The 26,351-nt window shown below is 46.7% G+C and overlaps 1 protein-coding gene across 3 annotated transcripts in view; it reads right to left on the bottom strand.

Moving 5' to 3' along the window:
- The window catches only part of LOC119395696 (germinal-center associated nuclear protein), a 182,411-nt gene that overhangs the window by 112,184 nt on the left and 43,876 nt on the right, over positions 1-26,351 (bottom strand). For all 3 annotated transcript variants that reach the window (XM_049416750.1, XM_037662704.1, XM_037662705.2), the window contains exons 11-13: positions 21,532-21,732; positions 14,583-14,703; positions 9,184-9,272 (exon numbers count right to left, since the gene is read on the bottom strand). In XM_049416750.1, the coding sequence (XP_049272707.1) occupies positions 9,184-9,272; positions 14,583-14,703; positions 21,532-21,732 (411 nt within the window). The remainder of the gene's footprint in view (positions 1-9,183; positions 9,273-14,582; positions 14,704-21,531; positions 21,733-26,351) is intronic.

Below are 26,351 nucleotides of genomic sequence, written 5' to 3'. Positions count from 1 at the left end.
TTTTGGTGATATGGGCGTGCAAAGCTACTAAACTTTGTTGTGTGCATCTGAAGTACATTAGTTATGTTCGAGTAGAAAATAAAAAAATAAATTAGCACCCCAGCTCGTGCCACAAGTATAACAGGCTCAAGTACAGTCAAAACCCGCAATAACGAAATCAGCATGGCACGCTTAGGCTGTCGCCTATTACCGTATACACTCGTGTAAGGGCCACACTTTTCTTTCTGCGATTTTGATGGTGTGCAGCCCTTCCATGGAAGTGTGAAATTTTTGCTCAATTTTCGATCCACGTAAAACCTATTTAATCATGCCATACATACATAACAATGGGATATTTGCCGTCTCGATGGGATATCTGGCGTAAAGGCAGTCGTCAAAATGAATGGCGGCACAAAGGATCAATGGCGCCGGTGAGAAAAGCGACAAGATTTTCCAGATAGTGCCGCATGCCCAAAGCTCACAGAGAGTGCCGCGTGACGAAGCCACAGGACAGCTATTGCCATCTGGTGGCTCCTGTGAAATGCACCGTAGGCGAGACGCGACGACGCTGCCGTTTGCTGGCGAGATTTCTTTTTTTTTTTTTCAAAATTTGGACTGCCAAGTTGGGGGGAGCGGACCTTATACGAGTGCGGCCCTTAGTCGAGTGTATAGGGTAAAAGCGTGCAGCATGCTTATAAATGTGCTATGCCACATACAGGCCGAGCATACAGCTGAAGATACTTATAGTGATAGGGATAGGGCTGTCGGCGATCAATCTAATGGCACATTCATCGGTGGCCACTTCGGTGGCCACCATCGGTGGCAATCGTGTGGAAGTCTGTCACTGATCGACCGGTCTCTGCACTTACCAAAAAGGTGGAAGACCCGAGTCCGAGATCTTAATGTGGTGCTCACCAATCTAGGGCATCTTCATTGCAATTAAACTGGAGTGCGGTACGTGCGAGTGCGTGCCTCTCTCGTGCTTTAGAAAGTCTGTCTCGATTTCTTTATTTTTTTCATTTCATATGCGCCATACTTTTACTACAACCACGTCTGAAGTGTTCGTTGTAAAAGTAGGACACTTTGGAAAATGTTCATTACATCTGGACACAGTTTAAATGGATAGTATAGGAAAAGCATTGAGTGCACAAAAATGTCGTCATTATAACCATATTTTTGTGATATTGGGATTGTTATAAGTGGGTCCAACAGTGTTAGCATCTACTCAAGTGACGCTGCGCCCGACAACTGCTCAAACGTATTCCTTGTGCCTTTGAGGAGGTTCTGAACCACTTTTCCAAGTAATCATCAAATGACCTCAGTATTGGAGCTTATTGCCTCACAAATTCCTCGAATCCATCAGGAACAAGCAGAGTTACAGGAATTTGTTGCACGCTTTAAGCACTTCCTCTCTTCCCTGGTCGTGATGAGTGCACTGGAAGCTACACAGGGAGGGAATGCACGGGGAAAAGAAGTTACGCGAGTGCACATCATGACATTGAGCGCATGTGATGAAATGCAATTGCTCTCTCCCTCTGTGAATGTGGCACTACTGAGTAAGGCATCGGAACGAAATGTTTTTCGTTTCTGTTTTAGTTTCGTTCCACCGCAAAAAGTTCCATTCTGTTTCTGTTTCGGATTGAAACAAAACAAGGTTCCGTAACAGTTCGTAATGGTTTTAATTTGCATGCAAAAGTTTGAAGTTAAAGTAACGATAAAGACAGGATTTGTGGTTACTTGCACTCCTCTTGAGAATATGGGACAGGAATTTCTACCAACTAGTGCAAAGCAGTATCCTTCTAAGTTATGGTATACAATTTTCACAAAAGTGTATTACAAATTTTCAGAGCAGGCTGAATGCTTTGTGTCAAGGGAGTGAGCATGATCTCAGAAGCAGCCCGCCATCGAGTGTAGTCTTTGATATGCAAGAATGCTATTCTGATAAAACAGACTTCAGCGCCGAGAATGCCCTGTCCATGCTGGCCTGTGTGACAGGCACACAAAAGTCCACTTGCGTTAATGTAAACAGCTCTGGTTGCTGCTCTCTTCGTTTTAAGCAACATTTCAACACATCTTTACTTAGGAATTCTTGCCCGAGATATGCACTCCCCTGATATATACTCTCCCCTGAAATATGCATTATAGCTCATGTTGCATGACCTCAGTTGTTCCAGATCGCCAAGTTTTCTCGTGAACCGAAAAATGATAAATATTTCATTTCACTTTAAACGAAATAATAGATAACATTTCGGTTACGTTTTCATTCCAATCATAAATATAGTTTTTTTTTTATTTTCCGTTCTTGGTTTTCGTTCCATTACGACACAGTGCTACTGAGTAATGTTAGCAGACCATATGGCGCATGGCGCTGGCACATGGCAGCACCACATGGCAAGAAGCGTATCTGATACAAACGCCGCTCTTGATTTATGCAAGCTATTGGCCAAATACAGTAAAAGCTTGTTAATTCGAACTGACGCCCTGGTCCCAGCACAGCCCTGTGCATTTCTATGGGGGAAAACTCCCAATAATTCGAACGCGTCAGTATCCACAACGGTTAATTCGAACTGGGAGCCCCTGGTTTTGATCACTCCTCACAGAAGTCGGTCCAGAGTGATCACAGTGTGTTACAACACCAAACCAAAGAAAATTTACTAGTTATGCAAAACAACGAAACAGCAGCATTTCTCAGCAGATGAGAATTCGTACACTGTGCTGGAGCTCTTAAGCAAATACAAATTACTGATTACATTTAATTTTGATTGCGTTAACTCTGCCATGTAAATAAACGTGTTTTGGAGCATAAATAGCATCACATATTTCAACATTAAGGCTCAATGCTCAATGTTGGTGCTTGTTTCTGGTGTATCACCGACTGATCAATTAATTCTGTTCACTGTTAGAGCTCCATGAACTTATTAATGAAATCACCAGCCACAAACGTGTAGTAGCACCTAATTCACAATGAGTCCAGAAATGGCTTCTCTGGATTCTGCCCGCGCAGTGTTGCGCAATGTCCGTTCATTCTAGCGCTCACCCGCTAACTTGAACTCCGCTTAATTCGAACAATTTTATAGTCCCCTTGGAGTTTGAAGTAAGGAGCTTTTAATGTAGTACTACCACCACAATGCTACTACCACCCCAATGCACAATGCACCACAAACTACTACCACCACAATGCACTGGTCAGTGTGGTCAGTTGGTCAGTGCTGACAGCGCAGTGCTTATATTGATAACCAATGCATGGGGCAAACTTTGTGCCAAAGAATGCCTCAGCATCGATTAGCTAGTTTGCACAGAAGAAGATTTAAAGGGCCCCTCACCAGGTTTGACAATTTTGAGCTGACGAGCGCAATGCATGCACTAGGCGTTCACAATTACGTCTGCCAAAATTTGCAACGCTACGCACCGCGTAAATGGGTCAAATTTCAAGCTGAACGCTGCTTGCCCTTCTTCTCGCGTCCACGCGCCCAGAGAATGAGGGCATGACGTACATGAGAAAACGGCCGTACGTAGATGGTAGTGCTGTGACGTCGCTCCTCTACGTAGACGAATGTGCTCTGACGTCGCCAACAGTAGCACGTGACACTGCGATAATTATTTGACACGACGCGTAGTTTTTGTAATTTGTTGCTTGAATGGATGAATAAAACTTGAGAGCAATAATAAAACACACAAACGGAATGTGTGCGTTTTCTTTTTTAATTTTTACTGCGAATCGCAGCGAGATTCGAGACTAATCTACCTCCGTTTCGCACGCGTTCGTGTTCTCGCGCTTTGCGCATCGTGCAGACGCCACCCTTTACAACGAAACTAATTTTCTACCGCGTTCCAGCGCTCATTAGGCTCATTTATCCTCCCGCATCTAACTAGATGTTCATGCGGCACACCGCTAGTCTCGCGTCCGTACAAATGTTGCAGCTTTCGTGCTCAGTAATAGGTTGAAAGCCAAGTGATCGGCGAGGGCGCATTCGGCATAACTTGCAGAGATGAAGCGCAAAGAACGCCGCCACAACACCGCTCGCGTCTCGGGGGCTCGAGCTGGTTCGGGCGCGTCATGTGCTCGTGACATTTTGTGCGCATGACGTGATCATGCGTATGCGTTATGTGATCCTTCCGCTCGCGTGGCGAAGAGGGCAGGGAAGGGATTTGGCTTGCGAAGGCTACGCGGGCCGAGCGGCAAGGGTTTGCAGCTCGCCTCCTCGCATTATGGTTTCGCGCCGCTACAAATTATTGTTTTTCTCAGCTTCTAACCGACCGATTAGAAAAATTCTTTTGGCATAATGCTCTTTATTGGGCTCGCAACAACTTGCAATGTCTAACTAATATTCGTTAGGTCACCTGGTGAGGGGCCCTTTAAGTAACGTATGTGAAGTTGATGACACCGACAATCACCAAAAACCAAATATCCAGAGAAGACGACAAACCCACGAGATGTGTTAGATGCCTTTGACAAAATTCGTCCCTTTTCCAGTGAGCACAATTACGACAGGGCAATGGAACAATTTTTGCGAAGCGAAGTCAGAGCTGTGAAACTGCTGTAAGGCAAGGTTTGGCAAAGTAAGCTATCAACTTTTGGCAATACTAAATCTTTTTTGCAACCAAATTACCATAAAAAGGCAGATCTTTATTTACCGTATTTACTCGAATCTAGGCCGCCCTCAATTGCAGGCCGACCCCCAAAATTCGCAAGGCCAGAAAAAAAAAAACTTACCTTGAATGCAGGCCAAATTAAAAAAGAAAACACCGTTTTATCGGCAGAAAACCCAGCATTTTTATTGCACAAGCACACACTCCATAGGCATGTACTACGGAGAACGTTTATTCATCATCGTTGTTGTCCACAACATCGCTGTCCTCTTTGTCGCTAAGTTCATCCCAGAGGGCATCGTCCTCGCTTCCATCCATCGCGTTGGATATAATTCAGGTGAAGGCCAGGGAAGTTGCCTTTGTGAAGGGTGTCGTACGAGCCAGTTTTTAAAGCAAGCAGGGGCTGGGCAATGCGCTTCATGAAATGGTTTGGGTTCAGCCTGAGACGACAGACTGCCACGTGTCAGAAGCTGTGCGCTGACTTCGAGGAGAAGCTTGTCAAGTTTCAGCGATACGTGATGGACAAACGGCGGGAAAAGGGCTATCAACTGGGGCAAATTACAAATGCCGACCAGACCCCGTTGTGCTTCAACATGCCAATGGCATACACCATGAACAAAACGGGTGCGAAGGAAGTCAAGCTTAGGACGGCGGGCTTCGAAAAGCAGCGAACGACAGTAATGTTGTGCTGCACTGCCGATTAATCAAAGCTTCCCCCATACATAATTTTCAAGCGCAAGACTGTACCAGCTGGCAAAAAGTTCCCCGAAAATGTTGTCATGCGCGTTCACGACAAAGGTTGGATGTCCAGCATCTTGATGGAGGAATGGGTGAAAACAGTTTGGGAACACTGTTCAGGGGCCGCGTTGTGCAAGCAGCACGCCGAACCCGTGCTGCGCTTGCAGGTTTGATGTTTTCTCCGCGTGGAGAACGACCTTTTGTTTAAAGGCCGCGCTGTAGTAGCATCGCTTGGTTGGTGCCATCGCTTCTGAAGCACAGTTGGTGCAGGCGTTTCGTGAGCACATGTTTAAGGAACGACTACACTGCACGATCACTTCCAAAAAACTGACCAATTCCGCGCTCACGCTGCTCGCGCCTCTGCCACCTCTGCATCACGCAACAGGAGGAGAGAGGGTGTCAAAGTGCGTGGCATTAGCCGGTGCCGCAATCACGCGACCCAATCCACCTTTGCCCGCCTTTGCCAGTGTGATATCTCGCCGGCTCAACGACCAGTGAGGGTCGTTGAGCCGACACGGTCGGCCGGAGTAGCCATGGGGACCACCACTCGGCCACTGAGCCTGAGCGACCTTGTTACCATGCAGCTACCGTAGGATGTCGCGAAAGTGAGCCTCAGACGCGCATGCAGAGCTGTTTGCATACGGTAGCCTGAGATCGGCGCATGGTGGGCCGCCATGCCACTAGGGCGGCCGGGCCTTTAGGTAGGTGGCGGCCGAGGTGAAATCATGGTACTCGAATCTAAGCCGACCCCCCACTTTCGCACACTGTTTTCTTGAAAAAACATCCGCTAAGATTCGAGCAAATACAGTACAGCTCAGACCACTTATAACGTAACCGCTTACAGTGCAGTACCGGCTATAACACGGTTTTTTCTGACTCCCGTTTACCCTCCCATAGAGCTCCATGTATACGCATACCGCTTATTGTGCAGTCCCCCGAGATGAAAGACCGGTTATAATGCGGCTGCCGGAACGTTCTCAGAGTGTGAGAGAGCGAGCGTGCTTCACAGCGGAGATGCGCCGGCGGGGCAGAGAGCGGCAACGGGGTTACAAAGGAGGATGGGACGCGGAACGAACGAACAAGGAGCGGGGGGAGAAAGAAAAAAGAAAAAAAAAGGACGGCGGTGGGGGGCAGCAGCCCGGCGCGGGTGCGTGGTTTGGGGAGGGGGAGCGGTTGCGTGCCGACGGAGAAGCCTTTGCCCCTTCGGCCGCTTGACATGCGCGCTCCGCTACGTACGGGTGCCCGCGTCCGCATCAAGAGCGCGTTACCGCTGTTCGTCTCCGTCGGGAAAATAGTTGCTTCGTCGTAGAGCGCTGATATCGCGCGTGGAACCTCGATTCCCCCGCAAGTAACAATGCTTTGAGACGCGGCTGCGCTTTCGCCTTTGCCACCAACAGGCGGACTTACAAGCTTGAAATACTTTTTTCAGGATAGTTGCCGCGGCTGTTCTCCCGACCGCGAACCGAAAGTTCGTTTCACGCGTGATGCGCTCGGTTTAGCTCGCGAGTGCGATCTCTTTTACGCCCGATCTCCGTGTTGTCAGGGCAAGCTTCTCGCGACGGCATGCCAAGTTGCAACGCGCACGCTAGGCCTAACAAGCGCTAGCTGCCATGTCGGCGGCCGCGGACTACAGAAGTTGCGGTTTGCTGCCGAGTCAATGAAACATTTTGCAGTTGTTGAATTTAGAAGGGCTGACTTACATCTTTAACGAAAACGCGGGCGTGCGTGTGAAACTCTCGAGTGGTGGTTTGTGGTCGCCACCGTTTTCGACATCGCGCACGCGCAGTGCGATACCGCGGCGACTTCCCGTGACGGCGCATTTTTTCCGCGTTCGTTATGTCGCCACCGCAGGTCCGCGAACGCTAACCGTTCAACATTTTCAAATGTAAGCAGATGCAAACATACATCCCAGTCGCATGCCTCGATAGTCGGAATCGCGCGCCTGCCTGTTCGTCATGTCTCGCACACGTGCAACCTTTCAAAAACGTTGTTTTGGTTATAGTGCGGTACCGCTTATAGTGCGGATATTCGCGACTCCGGCGACTTACGTTATAAGCGGTCTATGCTGTACTTTTCCCAGTGATTTCGTTAATTGCAGATTTTGAATATGTGCATACGTGCATATTGCCACGCACATTTATTGCTTTATTTTGATGTATTCGGGTGCTACCCACGAAGAGTGCTAGCAATGCTCGGCGCAGACCGCGCCGCAATGTTAGGGAAGCTTCACAACTGTTTAAGATCCTCATTCTGTCAAGACTACGCGCAGGATGCGAATAGTCAAGTTTATTCGAGAGCTTACATAAGCACCAGAGATAAGGTTGGAAAGCTCACTGACTCATGTATAAAAGACGACGCGTTCTACCTATGATCAGATTACTCGACGGCCAACTGTTCTGGCCGCTACGAGTGTACAGTGCAAATTGCTTGTACCTTTACTTTTCATTTTCCGGGCACAAGTTCGCCCGAATAAAGAGTTTCGTCTTGAACACGCTGACTGCCACCTTCCTCAACATCACGACCACGTGACAGTATACATTATCGTGTTAATGTACGAATGACTAGACATTTATGAACTGTACCGGAAGGCCTTTTAAGCTATTTTGGGAATGGCTTGAGGCGGTTTGAGCCCTTGAGGGCAGTAAAAGGCATGCATTTATCTTCTTGTTTTGTTTTTTACTGCCCAATTCCTTTGACAATTTCAATGCCTCTAGGGGGTCCAATAAATTAGAAGTTCACATAAAGACTGAAGTGAATCTTCTAATAAGTAAGTTCCGAACCTCTTCAGTAAAACACTCTGAATGTCGGAACTTCTCTCATTATAAACACGTGGCTATTTGTGCATTATAGAGTTCGATACATGGCTAGTTTCCCTCTCGCCCGGGCAGAAGCTGTGTAGCCATCATGGGAACAGGTGGCCACTGGTGTAAGAGGCCTTGAGTATGAGCTCTATCAGGAACAGTTGGATCGGTTTGTAGGCATGAGGTGCAACCCGACCACAAGCAGAAATGATTTGGTTCCCCACAAAGAAACAATGCGACCACGATATAATAAGCCGGAATGTTCAATACATCCATGCATAAGAGTCAATCACTGATATGACGCTATATGAACAATTACAGTATTTTCTCACATAAAAAACTTTGGTCCGTCCCATACTCGAGTACGGCTCTGTCATATGGAACCCTTACAAAATATCTGACATCCAAAAAAATTGAATCTGTCCAGAAGAAAGCCATACACTTCATAAATCGTCGCTACAACAGGTATTTTTCACTTAGTTCCCATCTTTATGGTCTTCAGCTTACTAGTCTCTCTTCCCGTCGTCATGTTGAATCTTTGACGTTTCTTTACACTCTCATTCACGGTCCATGATTTCCTTTACTTAGGAACTACATCACACCCGCTAAACCAAGATCCACCAGATGTCATCAGGAGCTGAGCATGTCTCCTTTTAATCACCTAACTAATGCGTATAAATACAGTTTTTTTTTTTGTCCACACTATTGAAGTATGGAATGCTTTACCCAGCCATGTTAGATCTTTACCAGTTGTTCAATTCATTTTGTACGTTACTAACAATTTATCTTCACGTTTAGTGTTATACTGCAATTTTTTATTTGCTGCCACCACTCCTGCGACAGCCCTTCAAGGCTGCAGTATGTTGAAATAAATAAATAAATAAATAAATAAATAACCCGCTCTTGCACATAACCCGCACTCGTCCTTTTTAAGCACATTTTTCCATTTTTGGTGCAGGTTACATGCGAGAAAATATGGTATGTTGCAGTTAAGTGACTGAGGGGCACAACATGCCTGAAATATCAAGCATACACTCTTCAAAAAGTCCCAAACGCATGTGAGGCTGCAACTGACCTCATCTGAGCACACAGCTGGCTGTTGCTTCTCCTCTGGCTCTGGCTGTGGCTCCGGCTCTTCCTCCTTCACTGCACACTCAGCCCAGCCTGCAAAACACCATTGTTTGCAGATCACATTTTGCTGGAGCCACACACAACTTGAACACTACGCCGAATGGACATATTTGCGCAGTCTTTCTGCCACACAAAAAAAAATAATCGTCATCTGGCTGCCTCGTGTACTCTTTCTCGAGCACAGTGCACTTGCTACTTGGCTATCAAGAGTGCCGTGTCACGCTGATTGATAACCACACGTTCTTCGTGACTGGGAAGTACCGCATGTGAGACGATAATGCAAGGACAGCAGGCAAGACAGGTGACAATTATTGTTGTGTGGCAGAATGACTTCCCAAATACACCCGTTTGGCTTACAGTGCAGGCCACAGATAGCATAACAGCTGATAGTGCAGGACCGGCTATAAAGTGTTTTTTTTTCGAACTCCTTTTTAACATTCGTTGAAGTCCTCACATATGCGTACCGATTGTGCAATCCCCCTTCCTTCCCCTCTTTGCAATGGCTGCATTTGCAAAGGAGTGAGTCACATCATGAATGAAAGCAAGGGTGTGGATGGCAATGTGCAATACACGAATGGCAGTTCGTAGTGTCATGCTACAACATTGCACGTGTACCCAAGAAACTGAACAAGATATTGTACAGTATGCAGAATTTCAGTCACCGTTCGACATAGTTTCTGTGCAGTGCAGTTCCATGGAGTACTCCACATGATCTAGGAGGCCTAAAGTCCCTAGATTTTTGCCTGTTCTTTCTTAAGTACCGACAACCATTGAAGCGCTGCCTACGAATCTCATTCGCTAACGCTCCTTTTCGGTAGCCATGTTCTTCCTAACGCTTTTCCAGCACCCGGTGAAACGCGTCCCCCTTTCACTAATGACAGGGGGTTGACGGGAGGTGAAAGGCGCGTCGCGTTAGCATATTGTCCACTGAACGATGCGTGGTTAATGTACATGACTTTGTAAATCTTCCAAGTTAGGAAGAAAATGGCGGCAGACGCCAGCTGCGCGTGAGAGAGGGCCGGGAAAGGAGGTAGTTGTCAGTATTTAAGTAAAAAGGAAAAATCCAGGGACTTTAAGGAGGCCCTAAAAGTTATTCGGCGACTTTCATCAATAGCACTTCTATCTCCTAGCTTTCTTGTTTCCTGGGTTCATTTTGTTTCCAGTGCACATCCTTTGATGTTAAACTTTTAACATTTGTAAATCTAAACGGGCGCAAACACCCTGATCGCTTGCCTCGCAACGTCAGTTTGCAAGTCCTAAACAATAAAAAAAAAAAGCTCACAACAATGAACTCTAACAACAGCGACTGAGATTTGCACCTGTGCACTTCGACCGTGCACAGGTGCAGCAAGTAGCCTGTTCGTTCAACGTGGCGAAGACAAGCATTTTGCAAGCTACGCGCACTCTACGTCTCCATGATGCTCGGATGGTCCTGCACGACAGGCACAGCACGCTTGGGTTGTCACCTCATAAAACACGCACTATATGCTCGCTGTAAATGCATCGACGTTTCCCGGTGCCCTAGCTCCTCAACACCAGCGAGCTACTTTCGTTTCCACGAAGCGACGCGCACTTTATCTCGCATGGTGCGGCGGCGATGAACTTGCGAACAGCAGCATCACGCGCTTGTACTGCTTGTACCGCCGTCAATCCGAACAGTGTGTACCAGATGTGCAGCCAAGCCGATAGCTGCAGATGACTGTGATAGGGTTGTTGGCAATAAGTCATAATGGCACGTTTATCGCCAGCTGCCACATCGCCTTCCCTCTCTTGATGCTTATTCGTGAAGGAATCGCCACAATCACGCGGAAGTCTTAATCATTGCTCAGCCGGTCTCTGCCGTTACCGAAAAGTAGAGGTGTGCGAATATTCGAAATTTCGAATATTTTTCTAATAGTGTTTGCTATTCAATTCGATTCGCACTGGAATTTTACTATTTGAACTTCCCAAAAACAAATACAGTCAGTCCGATTAAAAGTGACCCCTTCAGATTTTCAATATGCTTCACCTCATTACACCCTCGTATTGCGGCAAAGCTGCTTTTCAAGCTCCGTTACTAGGGGCGTGCGAATAGTGAATTTTGGAACCGAATCGAATACGAATCGAATAGTGATGACACCGAATCGAATACGAATACTAATTGAATACTTTTCGAATAGTTTTCGAATAGTCAGACAACCATTCTCAAAACGGTCCTAGAACTCCGCAGTGTTTTTTTTTCTTTTTTTGAAAGAAATATTCACCAACTTTCACCAAAGAGCGCTGCGCTTACTTTTAACTGACTCAAAATACCACAGTTATGAAATGTGAGGTAAGCTCGTATACAGCAGCGACCACAACCTTCGAAATATTTTCTAACTGTAGGTTGAAATAAAGCAGTGACTGCAGATGCTTTGTCGCCTGCTTTTAAATAAAACTGAGACATAAAATCTAAACAATTTTGAACCGAAGACTACGCATACAGCTAAGGCGGTAATGAAACACATAAACCTGCCATCGCAACCTGGTCCTCGGCACTGAAAGGACCCCTGACAGCAAAATTTTTGTTGGTGACTTTTTTACTGTAATTTGTAGCTTTGGGTCTGGTAATCCCCAAGTTAAATCGTAAGTGCTCTAGCGTATCGTATAACTAATTCTAGCGCAGTTAATTGTGACCATTTTAGCGTCACTTCAAAACGCCCGCCTAAAAACCACAAGAAACTAGCGACCCATGCGGGGAGCGTCAAAGACCACGTGCACTCAAGCTGTGGTGACGTAGAAAGCGCGGTTTTCAAATCGGGGCCCCGCGCGCGGTAGAGATTGAAAGTATGTGGGTGCCTCGGTATGGGTTAAACCTGTTAAGCGCGTGACCCCTCACGAAAACTACCTCGAGAGCAGCCCGACAACAAAGCGAGAGGGGTGCGGAACAATAGGCCTCGCCGGGTGCCAGTCGTCGTATTGTGCATGTGCGCCCCGCAAACGCACGCCGCACGCTTCGACACAGCAAAGAGTGAAAGCATGGCTGGCAGTCGGCTCCAAACACACTCAGAGATCGTCGACGTCATTGTTACTAGCGTATCGTCACTCAGGGTGATTTTTGTGCAATGTATCACACCGAACACGTAGCACTAGTGTCGATGTTGCAGGGCAGCCGATTTTTTGTTTTTTCTCCTACGCTGTTTGACATCGAATTAAAATAACTTCCACGCGACGGATGCCGTTCAAATTTGGCCAAGAAGACCTATGCGTACCAAGCGATCGAATGATGGGCACATCTCGATCTTGAAATTTGATGTCAGTGCTCCTTGAAGGCATGTAGACATCGGTGTTGAAAGCTGTATCTGCAAGTACAATTTACGCAAACACAACCCTTGCATCTATTGCTATTCATGAAGCTGAATGCAGGTGCACCTTCAGTTCTTACAAGATGACGAGAGGAACTGATTAATGCGATGCAGAGGCAGCATAGTAAAAACTGAGCGAGTATGGAGCTTTCAGAAAAAAAAAGCGGCTTCATCCGGTAATCAATATAGCGTCGGTAGTTTCGTAAAAGCTTGGGCTGCATGCATACTGGTAATTTAGTGATTAAAAGAAGAAAAATGGCCTTTAACTATTCCAAAGTATCATTGTTTTGGGGTTCTCCCGTCGGCGCTAATTATTCGAAAACTATTCGAAAAATATTCGGTATTTCTAGTACGTACTATTCGATTCAAGTACCGAATCGAATAGAATGCTATTCGATTCGTTATTCGAAATTTTCGAATATTCGCACACCCCTATCTGTTACGGTTGAACTTCGTCAAGACAAAATGTTCAGTTGGAAGTGGTCCCTAGATTTTCAATATGCTTCACCTCATCACACCCCGGTATTGCGGCAAAGCTGTCTTTCAAGCTCCGTTATGGTCGAATTTTGCCAAGAGACAGTCAACGTCCGATTGGGAGTGGTCCCTAAATTTTCAATATGCTTCACTTCATCACACCCCGGTATTGCGGCAAAGCTGCCTTTCAAGCTCCGTTGGAGTCGAACTTTGCCAAGACACAGTCAACGTCCGATTGAAAGTGGTCCCTAGATTTTCGATATGCTTCACCTCATCATACCCCAGTAATGCGGCAAAGCTGCCTTTCAAGCTCCGTTGGAGTCGAACTTCGCCAAGACACAGTCAACGTCCGATTGAAAGTGGTCCCTAGATTTTCGATATGCTTCACCTCATCATACCCCAGTAATGCGGCAAAGCTGCCTTTCAAGCTCCGCTACGGTCGCACATGTACTAACTCAAGAAAACACTGGTTCCAACATGAAGATGAAAGATGTGGCAGAGGTGGGGACTCAATAAATGCTGTTTTGGACCTGAAATTTGGGCAGGAAGTCCGAAAAATCGGAAGCCGAAGCTTTTTAGCATCCAAAATTTCAGATGTTCTCATATATCGACGTCTACGAGGCAGATTTGGAACTTCGGACTTGAAGGGAGCACACCCTTTCATGAACTGGAAAAAATTACAGGACTTTCAAGGGCCTTGAATACCGTATTTACTCGAATCTAACGCGCACCTAATCTAACGAGTCCAAAAATCGCATGCGCGTTAGAATCGAGTACCGAAAAAAAAAAAAAAGAAACTCGGTTATCATATTGCCATCGGCATTTCAAAATGGCCGCCTCCTACGCGTCTTGGCCATTTCTCATCTGCTGAGGAGATTGTCATCCCTTTCTGCGTTCGCATCGACGGCATGGAAGTGGCGACTTCAAATACTGGACGAGTGCACCACAATGCCGCATTTAAAAGAATTACATGTGCAGAGATGGACGGAAATCGGGCCGCATCACGGTCGTTCGGAGTTCCTGAAACGTGCGTGCGAGACTGGCGCAAACAGAAGCAGAAGACTTTTTACAGCAAAGCTTCGTGAAAAGGTTTCAGTGGACCAAAGCAGGGCCGGTTTCCCGAAATCGAAGAGCGTTGAGAGCGACAAGGAGTAGTCTGACAGCGACGAGGACTGATGCATTACGCGACTCGTATCGCCGCCGTAGTGGTGGTGGCAGTTTTAGCGGCAAGGCCCGCTTTTTTACTTTTTTTTTTGAACTTTTTGTTCTTTAAAACCCAAATACTTGTTCTTCTGAATGTGCAAAGTTTGACTCCTATGGACTTCTTTTGTTCTTTTCTCTCACGAAAACTGGGTGCGCGTTACAATCGAGGGCACAGTAGAATCGAGTAAATACGGTACGCATTTTTCAAATTCAAGGGTTCTCAAGTATTTCAAGGACCTGCATGCACCTTGCTTACAGTAAGGTAATTTCATCGAACTTATTTGTGTCTGAACTATCCCCAAGGTTGGTTGCCCCAGTTTGGTAGACCACGACAGAAGCTCACATTTCTGAACTTGATCACTGGCATCAAACGCTGCTGGGCGTAGTGTGCCATCCAATGTGAAGCTGTCGTGTGGACGGTACTTCTCCTGGGGATCTGGTGGCAGAGGTCCCCCATTCACCACCTGCAGTCAATCAGTGATTTCAGAGCAAGCTTTTGCTTGCTTGGCCATGTACTCGTAAGATGATGCACACATAAATGAAACATTTTTTTACTATATACATGTGAACTGAATGTTTACTGCACTGAATGCAGCAAGGAATCTACAATCATGCATCAAAAAGCCTCACTGACCCTTTGATAAGTAGGCGATTGCCTCTCAAGATACAAAATATGTTGCAATTATTTAATGTCATTCAAAAAGTTACTCGTGGCTACTCCAGCGTACCGGGAACAATATGCACAAGCTTTTCTCCATGCAACATACTTCAACTTATTTAAAAGTTTGATGCTCAATAGTTGGGACACCCTGTATTAGAAGCAGCTCAATTCTAAATCACGTTTTCAGTTTGTTTTTTTTTTTTTTTCATTCAACTAATAATGGGTGTGTCCAGATAAGATCAAACACGAGGTCCCGGTCACCATTCCTGATTTTGATGAAACTTGCTGTAGGCCTAGGCATTACACCCAGAACAATGGTTCCGAAGTTAGTATTGCGAAAAAAAATTTTGTTCGCCTGAAAAAAAAATATACAAATTTCGGCCGCAAGAAACACTTTTCCGCCAATTTCGCCATTTCTGAATCTTGAGCGCACCTATGGAAAAAACGGTGCACTTCTTGGTCACAATATTTGTTCCCCTCAAAGAACAAGTGAAATAAAATCTTATGAGTCTATTATTTTCCTTGCTTGTCGAAGCACTTTTGAAGAAAAAAATCACAAACTTGGCAAATCGCCCAAAACACCTGTGTTTGAGGAATTTATTGCTGCAAACAAATTAAAGTGAGGATAATAAAAATCGGTACGTATTAACTTTGATACCTTCGCTCTGTATTAAAATAATTTTCGTGATTTTATCGCGCTTATTTTACTCGATAATTGGGCTGAAATGTAAGTAAATTACCAAAAACGCCGAACTTTGAAAATACTTTTCTCAAAAAGGCCATTTTTAATTTTTTTTAAATCCCTCTGATTGAAGCCAAGGATATCATCTATCATTCTGCATAAAAAAAACGTTGCATTATTTTGGTTACTAACAAGTTATAATGTGTCAAATGTGACCAAGTCAGTCTAGCAGCTGCGTCATTCGTTACGTGCTGAAACTCGGATATAAGTTGTTCAAAATACTTGTACGTGACATAATCACAAATCAGCGGCTCCACACCAACAAATGCACAGCCAGGTGTCATGGTTCAGCAAGCCATGCGATCAGCCACTTGACAAACCCGCAGCAGCGGCGGCTCGATGCTGCGGGCGCTCGCATTATATGAATGCCGCTCCGACTCCGCATGAGCTCCACTTGCGCGCCAAACTACGCTCAGAGGACGAACGAGAGAAGGAATGCATCACTGTAGAAGTTAAAGGCTGTTAAGCGCCAACAAAAGCCATATTATACAACGAAAACTCTGCCGGTAATTTAGCAGTGAGCATCTCCAGTAGAGCGCTCATGTGTTGCTTTCTCCCTTCTGAAGGCCTAAAGATAATTAGGTTCACTTTGTCATCAATATGTGACACAAAAGCAAGCCATTGACAATCTACAGAAATGTCTCATACGTGCTTCCGATGGTTGAACAACTCAAATTGCAGCTGTTCTTTATCTCGTGCAAGAACACCTGTGTCAGCCGGCTGTGAAAATAAGTGAGTGCAAGTCCTTTGCTTCATTAAAGCACCGCTTTTACAATATTGTGTTGTTGTGCGTCCGCATATATGATATTCAACGCAAGTCGAGTGTTTATCACGATATTTTGCAGCTGCGGGCATAACAAAAGGGAAAAAAAAATACATGCGTGCTGTATTGAAGGCACGCACTGCGAAATTGCAGGCAGAGTTTTCGTTCCATATTATGACATTCGTTGGCGCTTAACAGCCTTTAACTTCCACAGTGATGCATTCCTTCTCTCGTTCGTCCTCTGAGCGTAGTTTGGCGTGCAAATGGAGCTCACGCGCAGTCGGAGCGGCACTCATACAATGTGAGCGCCCGCAGCATCGAGCGGCCGCGGCTGCGGGTTTGTCAAGCGGCTGATCGCATGACAAAGCTTGCTGAACCATGACACCTAGCTGCGCATCTGTTGGTGTGGAGCCGCTGATTTGTGATTATGTCACGTACAAGTAGTTTGAACAACTTATATTCGAGTTTCAGCACATAACGAACGACGCGGCCGCTAGACTGACTTGGTCACATTTTACGCATTATAACTTGTTAGTAACCAAAATAATGCAACGTTTTTTTATGCAGAATGATAGATGACGTCCTTGACTTCAATCAGAGGGATTCTAAAAAAATTAAAAATGGCCTTTTTGAGAAAAGTATTTTCAAAGTTCGGTGTTTTTGGTAATTTACTTACGTTTCAGCCCAATTATCGAGTAAAATGAAGCGCGATAAAATCACGAAAATTATTTTAATACAGAGCGAAGTGTACCGATTTTTATTATCCTCACTTTAATTTGTTTGCAGCAATAAATTCCTCAAACACAGGTGCTTTGTGCGATTTGCCAAGTTTGTGATTTTTTTCTTCAAAAGTGCTTCAACAAGCAAGAAAAATAGACTCATAAGATTTTATTTCACTTGTTCTTTGAGGGGAATAAATATTGTGACCAAGAAGTGCACCGTTTTTTCCCTAGGTGCACTCAAAATTCAGAAATTGCGAAATTGGCAGAAAAGTACTAGACAGACTACTGCCCATGCATGCTGTACTGCCGTATATCCTGTACAACCAAGTACGTATCTTCAAAGTGGCGGTGGTTCGGCTCATGAGATGTTTACGAGCACAGTGGCTAGAGGGGTTGTGTTGCAGTGGGCATGTCGCCCCTCCCGCTCCCATTTCACGGCCTTCGGCCACGCTGAAGCCGGGGCGCCCCGTTCCCTCTTTCCCCCTTTATGAGGGGACACCTCTTCTCAGCTCCCAAACTGCATGCCGCGTTCTGGATGCTACTGGTCTTTTTTTCAGACTCGTGAGCCGTGATAGGCACAACTCAATTGAGCTAGGAGTCCTCTGCTGTTGTCACCCCCTGCAGCGCCCCAGCCTTCGAGTGCGAATCACCATTCCAAACCGGAGCGCAAAGGCCGCACGAGGTGAGCTGAACAATTATCACTCTCTCAACATGTGCTTGCTATATCTTCATTGCTGTTTTCCCCAGCCTGTGTGCAATGCTCTGCCACTGAGGTGTTTGTATTAATTTGATGTTGCTATTCATAGAGGTGTAGCTGAGCTGAATAAACACCTTCACTTGCAAGACTTGTCTCTGTCCCCAGTGGCCTGAAATCCACCACGGTCGCGACTCTACGTGAACTGCGGGCCACGGCTCTGACTGTTAGGGCTGCTGCGGAAGCTCTAGCGAGAGTGACTGCCACTCCGCTAGCGCATGGTACTAACTAAAAGAAGAGACAGGTTCGCATGCTTTGTGTGTTCGAAGATTCGTGTGTTGAATTAAACAAGAATTTCTATAACATAAATGGCTGTATACAGGCCATTTTATTTTGTTTATCTTTTTCCACATTTTTTTTTCACCTGCCATAAAATATCATGACTGATGCACCATCATAATACCATCACCTTGTCCATAGACTGTGTACATATTGTCATGTAGTTGTGACGGTGAAGAACACAGAAGTCAAACCGGTACAGACTGAACTCCTTATTGGGCAAACCAATGCCCAGAAAAGGAACATCTGCAGTATAACGATAGGGGTGAGCACAGTCATCAATAATCTGGTCTACAGTGAAATGCGTCAACTTTTATATCACTGGAGATTGAATAGCACGACTACTCGACAGGTGGTGGTGCTACAGTGGTACCTTACCAACACGCCCAGTCTTCATTCAACCTTAGCAACTTTTATATATGCATCATGGTACATTCCAGCATAATCGCTAGTGTAACTTCCACAATGTACTCAACTACACACTTCAAACATGCAATCTGAGTAGAACACTCGAAAACATTCAAGAGAACTAGCAAGCCATCTGGCTGCATTGCCATCGCTTGTGACCTATGAATGGTGGTTGGCCAACAACTGGCTGCCAACAGCTCTATGTGGTTTACATATGGCCAGCCCACCATTACAGTGATTGCATTCATGCGTAACCTCCCCTAACCTAAAAATTATAGCCGGAATTAAAGCGATGCTAGAATGACACACCGAAGTGGTTTAGATTGATAAAATGTTTTCTGCAAACTAAATTATTAGTCGTTAATTTCACCATCATGCATTTATTAATAGGGGAGAAAATCGAATTCAGTTTTTAAATTTTGCGCTGAAATGCCCGTGCGTGACGTCACGGATTTCAAAGTGTATTTGTCGCATTTTGGTGATACAGCATAGACCGCTTATAACGTAAGTCGCCGGAGTCGCGAATATCCGCACTATAAGTGGTATCACACTATAACCAAAACAACATTTTTGAAAGGTTGCACGTGTGCAAAACATGACCAACAGGCAGGCGCGCGATTCCGACTATCGAAGTATGAGACTGGGACGTAAGTTTGCATCTGCTTACATTTTAAAACGTTGAACGGTTAGCCTCCGCGGACCTGCGGTGCCGACATAATGAACGCGGAAAAGCGCCGTCACGGGAAGTCGCCGCGGTAACACACTGCGCGTGCACAATGTCGAAAACAGTGGCGACCACAAACCAGCCCTCGAGTGTTTCACACGCATGCCTGCGTTTTCGTTAAAGATGTAAGTCACGCCTTCTAAATGCAACAACTGCAAAATGTTTCATTGACTCAGCACCAAACCGCAACTTCTGTAGTCCGCGGCCACCGACATGGCAGCTAGCGCTTGTTAGGCCTAGCGTGCGCGTTGCAACTTCCCATGCTGTTGCGAGAAGCTTGCCCTAAACAACACGGAGATCGGGCGTAAAAGAGATCGCACTCGCGAGCTAAACCGAGGGCATCACGCGTGAAACGAAGTTTCGGTTCGCAGTTGGGAGAGCAGCCGCGGCAACTATCCTGAAAAAGTATTGTCTGCCTGTTGATGGCAAAGGCCAAAGCTCAATGGCGTCTCAAAGCATTGTTACTTGCGGGGGAATCGAGGTTGCACGCGCGATATCAGCGTTCTACGATGAAGCAACTATTTCCCGACAAGCAGCGGTAACGCGCTCTCAATGCGGTCGCGGGCGCCCGTACGTAGCGGAGCGCGCATGTCAAGCGGTCGAAGTAGAGGGGGCAAAGGCTCTTCTGTCGCCACGCAACCTCTCCCCCTCCTCACACCACGCACCCGCGCCGGGCTGCTGCCTCCCACCACCATCCCCCCCCCCTTTTTTTTCTCCCCCCGCTCCTTGTTTGTTCGTTCCGCGTCCCCTCCTCCTTCGTAACGCCGTCGCCGCGCTCTCCCCCGCCGGCGTATCTCCGCTGAGAAGCACGTTCGCTCCCTCGCATCTCTGAGAAAGTTCCGGCAGCCGCATTATAACCGGTCTTTCATCTCGGGGGACTGCACAATAAGCGGTATGCGTATACATGGTGTTCTATGGGAGGGCAAACAGGAGTCAGAAAAGACCGCATTATAGCCGGTACTGCACTGTAAGTGGTTACGTTATAACTGGTCTATGCTGTACTGGCTCAACTAGATTTTCTGAAACTTGGTATGTTAAAGGGCCCCTAAACCACTCACAGACGCTCGCGTGCTCCTCTCTGTGCCTTTCCGCTAGTATATGCAACGGCCATTGTGACCTCACCTGTCCGATTAAGTGATGTTGCGAGCAACAGACACTGTCAGTGTGTGAACAAGAAGCTGTTTTCTGCTAGCAGGTGCGCGTGCTCCCTGCATTTTTACCTCGGACACTGAGGAAGGGCACTCAGAGAGGTGGACAGACGAATGCAGCATAGCGAAGGAAAGAGTGAAAAGAGAGAACACGTGTAACTCCGCTAGCGTTCACTGCACACTTGTGCACAACTGCAACGCCCCAACTAAATATCGACGTCTGTGTGGAGGGGCCCTTTAAGTCTATGGCCCCATCAGGGGTCAGTGTACTTCATTTTTACCAAACAGAAGCTACTTGGGCCCCAATAGACACCGTCAAAATCTATGACGTCACGGCATTTGGCCCGGGAATTTCGAGGTGACGTTGCCACCTGCATTTTGTTTTTGCGTGTTTTCTCACTTACCAAGCGTCTTCTCACAGCGTGGTGATTTTGGAATTGTGAAAGAATAATTACTAATAATAGAAAAATCGTGTTTCTCTTTAGTGTCCCTTTAAAGGGGCCCTGCAACACTTTTCAGCATGGTCAGAAAATGCGACCGATCAGTAGTCGAGGCTCCCGAGAACACGCGAGCCAAACAATATAGTGCAGCATGCGGCCTGGGATTTACAATAAATTCTCAAAGTCAGCTAAAAAGCGCTTCCTCTTCTCTTGACAAAAACAATGCTTATGGCATCAGTTCCATTGGCCACACCATTGGCCGATTTTAACATGGCGCGCTCAGTAGTTACTGCGGTCGCCGCGGGAAATCGTTACTTGCCATCGTAGTGAAAGTACGCCATGCATTCGAAGAAAAAGAAAAGAAAAAATGCTCAATGTCACGAGGCGCGTGTGGCGTACCTTCCCTCATGCCACCCCTCCCTGTTTAGCTTCCAGCGCTTTCGTGGGGACGAGAGAAGAGAGAAAGCAACAACAGCGTGCGACAAATCTTCCGCTCGTAACGGACAGATTCTAAAAATTTTTGCGGTGGTCGATTCGTGAGGAAATAAGCTCCTTTAGTGAAGCCATTACACGGCTACTTGGAAAAGTGTCGCAGGGCCCCTTTAAAGGGAAGTGATTATCCAAGCTCGTTTATGATAAGCGATACCTCACCTCTCCCACTGAGGTCGTGCGTTTGGACTCGACAAGCAACCGGGAGCGCGCCACTCGCAGGGCACCCATCAGCTCCGGTGGGGAGGCGCGGTCCAGCACCAGAGCCTGCTCACTGGTACGCAGTCCCAGGTTGACCGCAAACAGCTGCACCTCGGAGGTCGAGTCAAAGCCCAGCTGCCGTCCCAGCACCTCCAGCGAGAACTGTGGATCGGCAACCAGTCCCATTGTGGGACCGCACCCATGAGAAGATGCATCTGCTTTTCTGACTACAATTGTGTCCGGACTGGCAAATTAAAAAAAAACCATAGGCATATTAGGTGGCAGTACCAGCTGCCCAACACAAATTCCAACCTGGAAATGCAAGTACACCCAACAGCAAAAGTTTGCAGGACGCGAAATGTTCGAGAAAGCCACATTCTAGCTTTGTCCGTGAACATAACCGCCAAATAAATGTTCCAGCCTGTAGTTGGCATTGCAATCCATACAGTCATTGGCTAGATTACAAGGATTATGCACTGGTAGAGCAGAAATTCGCATTTGTTGCTGAACCGAGGTGCCGTAAACTGCTGCTCATGGGTGTACATCTTAGTCGTACACTACCACTATAACCCAATGTGTTCTATTGAGGCTCATAACCCAACTTAACCTTGCTGTCACGATGTACCAAAGCAAGCCAAAATAAACAGAAGACAGGACATGGAGGAGAACCCAGAAAGGTAACTGACAATTTACTCCAAGCGGTGCCATCTACGTGAAGCAAAAGGCAATGGTTGTGTTGCCTCCGCCAAAGGGCCTTCAAGGTCCGAACACCCGGCATCAGCCCAAACCACAGGATCTCCTTTTCCTCCAGACGTGGCTCAACCACACAGGGCTACGCATCGGGGACAGCTGCACAACAAATGTCTGCTGAAGCAGGTGCCCCTCAGGGTAGAGGCATCACGGTCAGGCCACCCATGCAAACCTTGCATGTGTGTCACATATCTCAGGAGCGCTTGCAAGGGATGGAATGAGAGACGCGGGAGCTCTGCCTTCAATTCCCCTTGTGCTTAATTTGTGTGTTTCTTTTCCGAATTTTCGTGCGGAAACTGGATAGTATAGTGAAAACCTGTTTATAACAAATTTTGGGGGGAATTTGTCAATTTCGTTATATCCAGGTTTAACTGTATTTAGTGTCTTTGCTTGCAGGGGTCTTATTATGTCCTTGCTCTTTCATTTTTTTTCTGCACTGCATGCTTTTCTTTTTCTTTGCTGGTCCTTTTCCTCAGCTCTTTGAAGGGCGAGGCTACCAGGTTTGACGCCCACAGGCTTGCACATTTCAGTGTAGGCACGCAAATTCCCAAAGTTGTAGCGTGCTGATCCTTTGAAATTAGTGACCAAATGACTGAATGCAAGCTTTCTGCTGCATTCTGCGTCTTGTTGCCCTTGCACCTTTCCAGCATTTGAGGGTCAAATAGGCGTTGGTACACAGGCAGCAATGCCTCTGCTACTCGTCTCAACAGCTTGCATTTGTAAGGCGGTGCTGGCTCCATCTTGGCCTTTGGCCAGAGCTGACCGATAGCTGCACCAACTCTCAGGGCCAGGCGGGCACAGCTCATGATGAGGCTCATCATATGTAAAAGGGATGCGATAAAAAGTGGCCATTACGGCCCTTTGCACATCACTGACGTCTGTGTTTCTGCGCAAGGCTAAATCGTAATGGCTGGTCAGTTTTTCAATTAGGCCCTCTGCGAGTCCACCTCTCCAACCCAATGGCTTCCCTTTCTTTGCTCGTGTCACCAGTGTGCGGAGAGCAGTACCCATTCTCTTCTGCATGTGATTTATGCAGTCCTCCTTATTCCGTATACTACTTCATCTTTGCAGAGTGCACGATAGGTTTGGCTGTCGCCATCGCATATAATATCTGTGTAGCAAAGGCATAGCTGCTGAAAGAGCACCTCCATTTCTCCCGAGCAAACGTCTGCATTTTTCCGACACTGATGCAGCTCAATCAGGTCACTTTCTGCTGGTCGCTGACAACACCCTAGAGAGAAGTGAGAACGCACGATGCAATCCAGCAGAAGCCCGGTATTATATTCAATAATGCAGCCTACTCCAATGTGAGACCTGTGACCTCATGGACCTCATGTAAGCACGTGCCATCATAAACGACTGCGATGTTATTTGGGCTGGATGGCCGCATCTTGCTGTAGACATCTTTTACTGCAAGTACAGCATCTGCGAAAATATTTTGTGCAGCTTCCTCTGCTCCTGATTTGAAAATTTTTTTAGATGTTCTAAATAGGTGTTTTGAGCAGCACACGATGTGACACGTTCATAGTGGCCCAGAAGTCATTCAGGGCAGTGGGCCCTTTTCCAATGGTCTTGATAGCTTGCATAGCACTCACCTGAAAAGCGCTTCCTTCAGGTTTTCTGTTTGATGACCAAGGTGAATAAATAGGGTTACAAGAAGCACAGAAAAGCACCAATTTTACTGCTAGGCCTAATTTTGCCCCATGCTGCACTGACCCACTGTTTTGATGGCAATTTGGGCAGAGTTACATGCCCTATTAGTGAATTCATTGCCCCAATCTGTATTATTGTGAACTCATAATCCTTTAGGGCCGATTCTTCTTCTGCCCACTGCGTGAACCCAAACCTGCGCTCCGTCGTAGACACCGCGCGAAGTGTATTGTGTACACTGTACACTTGCTTCTCGGCGGCTTCCAAGGACACAAAACAAGGTTACAGGTGCATCTGAACGGTATGCTTCCACTGAGGCAAACGTTCGCCGTTATCCTGAAGAGCAGGCACCACATAGTCACCCACTGCCACGGAAATGAAACTTCTCTCGCGTTCGAACCACACTGCAATGTTGCGGCTGGTTGATGGCCCCGGGTCTTCAGTTTCACTGCTGGGCACCGTTTCCAAGCCCACATTGGCTTATGATGAGACGTCGGCGTGACTGGATGGCGACACGGTCCTCAGTTCGTCTGATCAATCACTGCTGACCACTTCTTCCTAAGAGGAGGCTTGTGCTTACCTTCCCGTATGCGTACTTCGTTCTGCACTTCTGGCTTGTGCGATGCTCCATCACTGGCACACACGAGAAGCCTTCTGCTACAGAAGAGTTGACGAAAATGCAGACCGCACAGCAGCAGTGGATTCGCAAACTAACGAGTTTTCTCAAAGTGTGCGCGGAGCAGACGACCAGAGTAATGGCACACCTCTCAGCAGCCACTCACGGGGCGCACAGAGTACCATGTGACTGGAGTGACCAATAGGCCGGCGCCTAGCTATGTCATCGCGGATGCCGTCGTATTTTTCACGTGTGTGTTTATTTTTTACCGTGGAAACGTGGTTCCACCGGAAGAAGTACTGTGGTGAAACACGCTTTCTAGTGACACCAAACTGTTCGCAAAAGGTGGGGAAGGTGCGAAGGTACCACGCTCAGAAATAGGTCATTTTCGCGCAGATTTCAGCCAGCTTATTGCAACCCATGGTCAGAAAACCATTTTTTAAGGCACAATTTGATAGCATTTTCGGCGGAAATTTTTTTAGATGTGATAGAAATGGTCATGCAGAATCCAAATCTGGCCTTTTCTAAAATCCAATTTTTTTACGAGAATTTCGCGATTTTGATCCCCACATCCCCCCGTAAATCGAGTCAGCCTTACAACTTTTATGACACCCCTCTGGAAGCTCTTGGCATACACATGAAGTATCTTGGAAGTTTGTAATTAGGAATAGCAGCCGAATGCTTGGTAACTTATGCCAAAATTTTCTTTCCCTCTTCAATCATGTGAAGCTTTAACTTTATTCTGTATTTAGTACTCACATAATTATGGCACTTTTTTTTCTGAATAAATTGACCCAGAGTTGAGGTGCAATCATCACGAGGGGCAAAGTTTTGCAGAAGAAGCATTTAGGAAGTCAAACAAGTTGCAGGTCAGAATTTTATTTATGATACTGTTGGCCATAAGGCCGTTGCGGAGAGGGTTTTAAGTAAGCCCGTGCAATTATTCCAGCGCATTGAATATTTGAATTAATATTACAGTATTTGAATTCACTGCAACACAAATTTAAAATTTTAAACAAACTAGTAGACATATTGCTCCTGTTCTACCACTCCTGTTCTACCGAACACAAGATCGCTACCGCGTACCACCCTCAAACGAATGGGCTCACCGAACGCCTGAACCGCACTCTAACTGACATGCTTGCCATGTACGTCTCCGACGATCACCGTGACTGGGACGCCGCTTTACCGTACATTACATTTGCTTATAATTCGTCCCGTCACGACACCGCCGGATTTTCGCCATTCTACCTTTTGTATGGCCGCGACCCTGTCTTGCCCTTCGACACGTTGCTACCTTCTGACACACAATTCTCAGCGACTGATTACGCCCGCGATGCAATCACCTTGGCCGCCCATGCACGAGAGCTCGCTCGTCGTCAACTCACAGCGTCGCAAGCTTCTCAAAAGCGACGCTACGATCATCGGCACCGAGAAACACACTTTACTCCTGGTTCCCTTGTTCTCCTCTGGACGCCCTCTCGTCGCGTCGGCTTAGCGGAAAAACTCCTTTCTCATTACTCTGGTCCATACAAGATCTTGCGCCAACTGTCAGACGTGACGTACGAGATCGCACCAGCCGACGTGTCTCTGCTACCTCACGTCACCAGCGATATTGTTCACGTCGCCAGACTCAAGCCTTATATACCCACATTAAGTGTTGCGCCATGATTTGCACCGGGACGGAGCTAAACCTGCCGGGAGGGTGATGTGGCGGTGAAAAGAAAGAGGAAGCTGGCGCAGATTAGAGAAAGACGACGCCTCT

Source organism: Rhipicephalus sanguineus, chromosome 6, assembly GCF_013339695.2.
Source record: "Rhipicephalus sanguineus isolate Rsan-2018 chromosome 6, BIME_Rsan_1.4, whole genome shotgun sequence".
Classification (NCBI taxonomy): Eukaryota; Metazoa; Arthropoda; class Arachnida; order Ixodida; family Ixodidae; genus Rhipicephalus; species Rhipicephalus sanguineus.
The sequence above is the reverse complement of the archived record's forward strand: the minus strand, read 5'-3'. Positions and strand labels throughout refer to the sequence as shown.